Here is a 9,282-nt window from a genome sequence, read left to right as displayed (position 1 = left end):
TTTTTTTTTTTTTTTTTTTTTTTTTTTTTTTTTTTTTTTTTTTTTTTTTTTTGCTAGTTCAAACATTTCTTCAATGAAAACTTTAGTAAAGAAGTTGTAAGATAACAAGCATAATTCTAAAAGAATAAAAGGGTTATCATACAAAGACTAAAATTATCCCCAAAAAAGCAAGGATAAAAGATATCAGAACACCTCACCTTGTTGATACTAAGCCACTTGCTCCCGCAACTGGTATGGTATTTGTGTTTGCACGGTAGAGTGATCCTTTGATCTCCATGTTTGTAATTCATTTGGCATATTACGCACCTATGTACAAATCAAGACTGATGTAGTCAGATGTATCTTGTTAAAAAATATTTTCAAATGCAAGATACATATTTTGGGTGTGATTGATTATGACTCGAGTTTTTTGGGTGAAAAGGGTTCAAAAGCTTTTTGGGAGTATTCTCTTAGCTTTTTTAGCAAGACTTGTACACCCCTTGGATCGAATGATCATTGTATTCTTCGTTATCAAATAAATGGTGCTGGTGTGAATAGCAGACGTAGGCTACTCAGCCAAACCACTCTGAAGAAAGTTCATATGACATAATTATAGATGAACCTTAGCATTATTAATGAGCATGAAAATATTAGAATTCATGGACATCATTATTGAGCAATATATATAAGGATATTGGTAAGTATTACTACATATGGAGGCTTTCTTCTTCATGGGTGCATATCACCATAGATCTATGTAACAGCCCACAGCTTCCTAGGACAATGGTACATGCAATCTTAATTTTTATAACGTCCTTAACGGGCATAAATATCAAACATCTTACAGAAAACTCAATTGACTCAGTAAGAACATATGTAATTACCAATTTCAGACATCTTTTAATTTAGTTAGCTAATGGCTAAATAGGACATCTGTCAGGTTAGCAAATAGCTAATTGCTCGTTCAACATATATCCAAAAGAACATGGAGAAACGCTTTACTAAAACAGTACGATAATAATTTTTTAGGAAATAAAAACAGTGAACTTTGTAGCATGCCCAAGGATATATAGTTAACCTAAACATTTAAAAGTGAACTGCAAGCATTGCAGAATTCAGATTCATCTTGGTAGATGGAACAATCCTCAAAATCAAAAGAAAAATAGAAAAGTTTGAAAATTCATATGGGATAAGATAATCAATAAATCTAGTGTTACCTTTCAGTGCGTGATTTCTTCCTTGAGAAAAACCAACACTTAAACTTTGATACTGGAAGCAATGCAATCAGTTCTTGCGAAAGACCTCTACTTTGACTTCCTACTGTCTCGCCTAAATCTACTAATTCCTGAAAGTAAGTTGCTTTAAACTGTCACTTTATTGAAGAGATCTACATAATTCAGGAGGCATACACTTGACTTCACAGATTACAGTTATCCAGACAGATTTTGCGTTTATTCAGCATACCCCCTTGATGATTTCAAAATGTATAAATTGGATCTACAGCTGGTTCGTTGCGCTCCAATCTAATAAACTTTAAATTCTTAAAAAGCAGCGTTAACAAGCAAATCCTTCCAAAGCAGCAAGCTTCTCTTTTATAAAACACAAGGCCCTCCAAGGAAGCAAGTTCAAGGATAAAAAAAAAAAAGAAAAAAAGCTAGAAGCGTATTGGCGGCCACCGTGCAGAATAAACAACTAAACCTATCTGAGTTACCATTTCTTGCGTTTCTACCTTAGGAAGAAAGCATATAAAACCAAGCCTATTCATATATAACAAATGGGCTACAAGTTTTTCCAATTTCTTGTGCACAGCAAGGACTTCTTAGCAATCATAGTAAGTTAATAACAGTTCAATTAGCAATATTTATATTATAAATAGGCAGTGAAGAACACTTAAACATGCAAATTTACAGGAGAAGAATCTTTGAGTGGGGATAAGCAAAAATAACAAGGAAAGAAAACTATCTGCCGCACTAACCTCATAGGTCATGTTATCAGGATCAATAATATCTTGCCAAATAGTCTGCATATTTCAAAGTGGAACTGATTAGGGAATGCATTTATTTAGAAGTCAGTTCCAGGTCTATTAGGCCTTGAATAAAAAGCTGGAACCAAAAGTAGTTCGGAAATCTGAACCACCAACTAGATTGTAGGCATTGGGTTAGAAATGAATTTCTACTCTATTCTCTACCTCGGCTTTCTTTCAGTAATTTCAGATGAGCCAATCTTACATCTTAGAAGAATAATTTTATTTTATGCAACAACACAAGCATGTGCGTGATTGCAATCATGCATACCCACAAAATACAAGGACACAAGCTAAAAGTGAGATAATTCATTAACAACCTTACAATAAAACTAAATCTGTAAACTTAATGGCATAACAACTTTGTGAATCAAAAGCTGCAGACCTGATACTCGTGATAATTTGAATGCCTCCGAGGGCCTGAAAAAGCAACGGAAGATACTTGAATTGGGAACTATTAATTAAAATTCCATAATAATTTTAATTGCATCATAAAGAGGTCAAGAGGCAAACAACCAAGAATGTTAAAAAAATGACAAAAACAGAGAAAAAATAATAGACAAAAAATCAATATAGAGTCATTAACCACAATCTTTGCAGCTGTAATTTTATAGAACATTTACATTCATTATCTGAATTGATGTTCAATTATTTTAATTTGGAAACTTCAAATTAACAAACAAATATGCTAGAGTATCATTTGAAAATTTGAAACAAATTAGATCTCAATTCTTACATTCCATGCTATTGCTGGCCATATCAGGATTCACATTTTCTTCCCGTGCTCTATTTCCTAAACTCTGTTCATCCGGGACTGGCGAGAATTCCTGCTGCATCCTATGTTCATCAATAGCGGACTCATGACCTTGTACCTCAAATGATGGAGTATCAAAGCAAGAAGCGCTCCAAGAATCAGCATGCTCAAACTTGTAATAACTTGAATTAGTTGCTGGACAAACAGTCTCCTGAATGAATGAATGAAAATATTATAATCCCATGTTAGGGAATTCATTGCATACATTTGGAATTATAAAAATTAGACATATTAAAGCAAGATGCATCAGTAATTAGAAGATGAAATGTAGATTGGTTTCCTTTTCTTCTTGATTGGTCAATTGTCAACAAATATTAAGAGGCGGGAAGCAATTTCAAAGAGATAGAGAGATTATCCAAAAAGAACAACCAACAATGCAAAGAACAGTAGAGATCGGGCACGATCTCATCATGGCAACAAGTAACGTCAAATAACTTGTTTTCAGTATAATGCTACAGAATGGCAGGCATAGATAAAACAGCATCTAAATGAGTTCATTCAATCTAGTTCACAGACAAGAGATCCAAGGAAGCCATCCAAAATCAAGAGATGTTTAGTACCTGAGAATGTGAGGGACCAGAAAAAATGAAATTCACATGATCATATGTGAGACCTTCAAAGTACTCCATAAAAGAAGCCGTGCTGTACGGATAACCATTAGTCATGCAATGAACCTCGATGTTTGAGTTCCAGCTCATTTTAGATAACTCTGTTTCAACAGGAATATTCTTCAGGCACAAGTAATATTGCATCAAAGGGAAAATATATCGGCAGTAACAAACCTAATCTTCCTGAAAGTTTTGCAAACCCATTCTTGACAAAACTTCATGCAATAAATTTATTCCTAATCCTCAGTAAAGTACCCGTCCTTGAGCCACACCTGCAAATAAGAAAATTAGAAATAAAATGAAGACAACGAGAAAAATAAAGCAATTACAATAGTAATTCTAGATCACAAGCGAAATAAAGTAGTGCATGCACTTCACCATTTGGTTAAGCTGTTAGAAAGCTCCAGGAGATAAATTTTATTTTCATTTACGGGTGCCAATCTATGAGAAACTATTTCTAAAGCTGATCCGAAATACAAAAAAGAGTCATATCTTCCACAATCATATTGTCATCTAAAATCGACATTTGATAGATGGCACCATTTGGTCAAGCTATCAGAAAGCTCCAGGAGAAAGAGAAAATCTAATGTGCTACAAGTCCTCGACCTCGAGTAGAGATACGCAGAAATTAAACAGTTGGTTCCTATCCGAGATTTAATCCATAAATTTAATCTCCGGCAATAAACAGTACAAAAGAAAAAAAAGAGGACTATTCCATTGTAGTAAGTAGTGCTCTGATTCAAACCTCCGTCCTCTCATTTCTCACTCGCAAGGCGGAGATTACACAGTTTCGGCGAGGAGGAGTGAGAGCAGATCAGTAATCAAACACAATTAAGAAAAGAGATGAAAGAAACCGATATAGAATGCATTGCAAGTGTCAGAGAACAATGAAGGAAAGAAAGAAAGAAAGTAAGAAACCAACAATGGCGGATTCTGCGCAGCGGTTGAGCAGTGCTACTTTCCTCTTCGTGCTTCTGATTTCTGTGCAGAATGTGGGAGTGAAAATGGAAAGCGATGAGAAACAAGATGGGCTGCCTATAACTGAAAACGCTCTCTCTCTCTAACACGCTGTCTGTCTTTGGAACCTTTAACCAAGGCATGTGCAATGACGTGGCTCAAAAGCCAACCTTCGAGTTGGTGCCTTTTTGATCAACTGCATTTGCACTTCACCACCCACTAATGTCTCTTTTACCATAATAATTACTTAAGACATTAATTACTTTATAATTTCTTATTTAAAGGTCGATAACTCAATAATTAAATAATATTATTATAATAATAAAATCATCCTAATTAATTAAAACATTATAGGTTCATATAAAAACTCAACTATTAAGTAATTATTATAATAAAAAAATCATCGTAATTAGTAAAACATTATAGGTTCATATAAAAAAAATCTTATTTAAAACAATCATTTTCATGGATTAAATAATTTTTAATTTTAAATCGCATAAAAATCCGAACATAATTAGTCAATAAAGCATTTGTTCCATCTCAAAGATGGATTGTTTGATCATCTACCAATGATCTATATATATAGATCTTGAAAGCAATTATTTATTTATTTATTTTTCTCCGAATACTAATTTTTAAAATCATTGAACAAAATGTTAAGAATGAGAAATAAAAATAGAATTGGGAAGGTGTGTATTCTCATTGATAGTGATATCCTTTGAATAAGATAGCAACTAATTAAATATTGAGGATAAAATATAATATACTATAAATCAAATCATTAAGAATATTAAGATATAATATCTAAGATATATTCCATAAATATTATATCTCAACTCATAACTCGTAATTCAGAAGGAAATTAACATTGGCAAGGAATTTGGTTGTTTTAACCACCAAAACCACTCTACCAAGTCTGAGAAGAGAGTAGGTGTGGAGGCTGACAATGTCTTGAATCTTTGCGGCTGCTTACCAAAGTTTGCATCTTTCGTTTAGAAATCAACAGAGAAATGAAATGGGTCGCATTAAATTCACCTCAAAGTTAAAGAAAACTCTATATTAAGTTCAACTTAACAGCGTGTTTCTCAGTACGGTGTGTAATGGAGGTCAAAAGATTACACTTGAAAACTCATTATTTGGGAACTTTTTTGGATGATCATCTCAGTAAAACCGCAGCTGACACTGTCAGAAAAGAGAGTTCATCCATTGCCATGATTTTGTCGTTCAATCATTTTCTGAAGGGCGCCCCCTCCCGCTGATAGCTATTAAAGTCTGCGATCTGTCAAAGAAATGGCCAAAAGTGAGAAAATATGAGTGGGAGAGAAGAATGAACAGAGCATGGAGCTAAGATACATGGCGTGCAAGGAAAGAAACAATTAATCATACTCTCCATTCTTGTGGTCTGTCTGCAAAAGTTACAACAATGGACACCATGTTCAGCCTATTATTGCCTACCCAACTCTCTGCAGAATATAGAACATGTTTCATAATAATAGTTTTACTTTTAATTCAAGATTCAATGGCTGCCGATAAGAAGAAATGTACAATGTTCTTTATTCTCATGCTCAATGTTATGTCTTCAAATCTGATCTCATTCAGGATCAAACAAAGAAGGGTACTAAATTGTATTCTCAAGCTCAATGTTATGTCTCAGTACAAGATTGTAATCGTCCTATACAGAAGAAGGTCGTTCAGGTGTACAGCCCTGAGTATTCTAAATATGTGGTGAACTAATATCAAACCAATAAAAGTTCAAACGAATTGGTCCATCAAAACTTGGTGGATATATGCATAGAACACAAGAATTCAAAAGAACGAGGAAGTCACATATGGCGTTGGGCGTTCAATTGCATAGAAGTTGGAGGCTGAACATTCATGAGAATGGTTCGATGAGTTACAATCAAGGTATGAAAAGAAAAAGAACACTGCACAAAAGGAAGAAACAAAAAAGACAGACAAGGACTAACATGTCCTTTGGTAGAATGCAGGCGAGTCGAAATTCTAAAGATGATGACAAAGATGCGCTCGAAGAACGAGGGAGGAAAAGAGAAGAAAAAGAAAAAGAATAACCAGCACACGTGTAGGCAGCCCTATATAATCCAAGGAAGATTTAATTCATCTCTAAACCTTGATGAATTGAGTTTATACAGTTTTGCAGCACGCACAGGAAAAGGGGCATAATGTTCTCGAGCATTTTCTTTATCAAGTGAAGGATTATAGGGGATAATCAAGGTAGAGGAGCAAGGAACGTTCACTTTCTCCAATTTTAAAAGCAAAAAACATGGAGAGCCAAAATGCAGAAAATCGACAAAACAACAAATTTGTACTAAAACTTACCATTGATTACCTCCAAAACTGAGAATCTGAGATGATCCACGAATGGAATAAGAGCTTCAACATTGTTCGTCAGAACAAGTAGTTCTACCAGACTGGCATGTTAACATAAATCCATAGAATCCCACAAATTCTAAGTCTATATCCTTCAGAAAGAGATGGGTGTACTTCAAGAAGGAAAAAAACAGAAACGATTGGAAACTGAACCAATTAACATTAATCATTGAACTTTACAGCAGAAAGTTCCAAGGACCAAAAAGAAGAAAAGGCCCATCCTAAAATGAAATAAAAGTATAAACATGCTTACAAGGTTAGCATGATAACAAACATTTGGCTTAAAAGGATTTGTTCGCATCATAAAAATCCCGTGCAACACAACTCTGAAACATGGATGGCTTTTTCGGTTTTTCGTGTGCTTTCAATGGATACCCAAATCAATTTGATCTCACCCTTGAATTCTATCAATGCCAAGGGTTGGCCCGAAGGATGAATCAGACCTTTTAAATTCCAGTTCCATTTCCTTCTGCTTCAGTTGCAGTACTCTCCGCTCATTATCTATTTTCATCCTCTCATTTTCAAGTCTCATTCTCTCCAAATCCCTACTCTTCTTACTGCAATATCTTAACCATTTGAAACGTTGTTTCTCAAGTTCAAAAGATTGAGCCTGGAAACTTACACATTGCTCCTGAAGTTGTAGCATCTGTTTTTTAATCCAATCTCTGCGCTCCCATTGGGGCTTTGTTGGATCCGAAAGAAAAACATCAATTTGACCTTCAAATTCATTTTGTGCAGAAGTAATTGACCAAAGAGGACCATCATCTGCACTCGCTTTATCCCTGCCACGAGATTCAGCCGGCCATAATCTATTTTCTTCGGGATAATGATCATCCTCATTATCTGATTCATCACTGTCACTATCACTGTCATCAGCCTCTTCTGACTCATTATTTCCTTTCGAGAAATTAACAACAGGCAAAATCTTACCTTGGAAATCAACATCCTGGCAACCAGGAATTGTTTGTCCATTATGGTAAGCACACATTTCCTTATAAAATAAGTGTTTTGAGCTTAATATTTTTCTTACATCATCCTTGACTTTACTTGAGAGGTGAGGCATTGAATCCATGAGTGCAGGGTTCTCCACAACTCTACAACTGGTTCCCCTGCCAAGAATATCGTTCAATCTCTTGTATCTTTTGTTTAAGTCGTTAAATTTGTCCTCACACTGCTGGGGAGAAACATGACACCCCTTACTTATCATAATCTTCGACACCATTTTCCATTTTCCCTTCTTTTGTAGAATACCAGATTTTCTCTTCGAGCCCATTCCAGCCTCACCGTCATCACCCACACAAGCAACCACTGCTATGAGAAGCCTCACAATGTCATCTGTCCACTTCATTCTCTGCCATGGAGAGCCCTTTTTGCCCTTCAAAAATTCAGTGCACTCGCCATCCTCAGTAAAACTAGGCTCATCTTCTTCACTCGTGTTACTGTTGTTTGTGACGCCACCAGAGGCAATTGCTTTCCCTTTAGTGAAAGTCATCGATAGATCTTTGTGTCCCAATCTTTTTGTGTCCATAATCCCAACGGACTGGTGATCACCTTCCAAAGTATTCATCATCTTCAAGTGATGTCTGTGTGTCAATGAGGTATTGATCAACTGGGTCTGTTGATGCCTTCGAATTGGAGACTCCAGATCTAATAACCCCCCATTACCAGACAGAAATCCGCCTCCCAGACCAGAACTATCCATTTTCGAGCCTCTAAAGCGTAGAAACCCTCAATTTTGTTGTAGCAGATAAATGAAAACTGAGACTCGACTCGCAGGTACAAATAGGAACGCTACTACATTAAACTTGATCAAATCCAAATCCTTCTCAGTAAGTTACAAATTAAGCAACAAAGACTACCACTGATCCAGTATAAACGAAAAGCCAATTTCCATATTCTTTCATTGTACTCCACTTTCTTAATCCACAAATAAAGTGCATCTCGAGAATCTCGGAAAATCCCATGGCGGATTACACTAAACTAAACCTAATAAAAAAAACCTAGAAAGACAGCCTTTGCGTCGGATATATGAAAAAGATCCTTACAACCAGGTCAACTATTCGGAATTGCTGGAAGAAACAAAATTTGCAGCTTCGACTATGGTAATGAAACAAAAGAATTGAAGAAAATCAACTCCTCCACGACCTACCTCTCGATGACCTAAACGAAGAATGCTCCAGGAGAAAAAATCGCTTTTGTTCTTTAGATTCAAACGTGAGAACGACGAAGACGTATGCCAGGAAGGTAAACTCCGGGCCCCGCGACTTACGGAACGCCCTTTTTTTGGCCTTTAACCATTTTAAATATTTAATTATTTAGAACAACTGTGGGAGAAATTCTTTGAAAATGGATTTTTTAATTTTCAAAATATTTGTATCGTTCCATTTAAATTTTTAAAAAAATTATAGACAATTTAAATATTCTTTAAGTTTAAAATTTTAATAGATATATAATTAAAAATTAAAAATTAAAAATTTTCATCTATTTTCCCTTTTTTTTTTTTTTTTTTTACT

General features: G+C 35.1%; 2 protein-coding genes across 8 annotated transcripts in view; both read right to left on the bottom strand.

The window, feature by feature from the left end:
• The window catches only part of LOC111459339 (E3 ubiquitin ligase BIG BROTHER-like), a 6,108-nt gene extending 1,632 nt beyond the window's left edge, over positions 1 to 4,476 (bottom strand). For 2 of the 4 annotated variants that reach the window (XM_023102197.1, XM_023102198.1), the window contains exons 1-8: positions 4,347 to 4,476; positions 3,599 to 3,696; positions 3,377 to 3,525; positions 2,739 to 2,967; positions 2,388 to 2,422; positions 1,955 to 1,999; positions 1,197 to 1,324; positions 198 to 306 (exon numbers count right to left, since the gene is read on the bottom strand). In XM_023102197.1, coding sequence (XP_022957965.1) covers positions 198 to 306; positions 1,197 to 1,324; positions 1,955 to 1,999; positions 2,388 to 2,422; positions 2,739 to 2,967; positions 3,377 to 3,514 — 684 coding nt within the window. In that variant the 5' untranslated portion in view covers positions 3,515 to 3,525; positions 3,599 to 3,696; positions 4,347 to 4,476. Of the gene's footprint in view, positions 1 to 197; positions 307 to 1,196; positions 1,325 to 1,954; positions 2,000 to 2,387; positions 2,423 to 2,738; positions 2,968 to 3,376; positions 3,545 to 3,598; positions 3,697 to 4,169; positions 4,315 to 4,346 lie in introns of those variants that run through there. The other 2 variants (XM_023102200.1, XM_023102199.1) reach the window with 2 other exon arrangements.
• A 947-nt stretch (positions 4,477 to 5,423) lies between these two features.
• On the bottom strand, positions 5,424 to 9,046 carry LOC111459338. 4 transcript variants are annotated; one of them, XM_023102192.1, is made up of 2 exons: positions 6,719 to 9,046; positions 5,424 to 5,844 (listed from the first exon to the last, which is right to left on the bottom strand). In XM_023102192.1, exon 1 carries the CDS (start codon positions 8,469 to 8,471, stop codon positions 7,161 to 7,163), a length of 1,311 nt encoding a protein of 436 aa, XP_022957960.1. In that variant the 5' UTR covers positions 8,472 to 9,046; the 3' UTR covers positions 5,424 to 5,844; positions 6,719 to 7,160. The 4 variants fall into 4 exon arrangements, with proteins under 4 accessions (XP_022957960.1, XP_022957961.1, XP_022957962.1 ...); XM_023102193.1 differs by having other exon boundaries at positions 5,424 to 5,660; XM_023102194.1 differs by having other exon boundaries at positions 6,729 to 9,046.
• Positions 9,047 to 9,282: the final 236 nt, after the last annotated feature.

The sequence above is a fragment of the Cucurbita moschata genome, unplaced genomic scaffold (assembly GCF_002738365.1).
Source record: "Cucurbita moschata cultivar Rifu unplaced genomic scaffold, Cmos_1.0 Cmo_Scf00022, whole genome shotgun sequence".
Lineage (NCBI taxonomy): Eukaryota > Viridiplantae > Streptophyta > Magnoliopsida > Cucurbitales > Cucurbitaceae > Cucurbita > Cucurbita moschata.
The sequence above is the reverse complement of the archived record's forward strand: the minus strand, read 5'-3'. Positions and strand labels throughout refer to the sequence as shown.

Excerpts from the sequence above, each read along its gene's own strand:
- LOC111459338 (XM_023102192.1), bottom strand. The coding sequence starts at position 8,471 with ATGGATAGTTCTGGTCTGGGAGGCGGATTTCTGTCTGGTAATGGGGGG.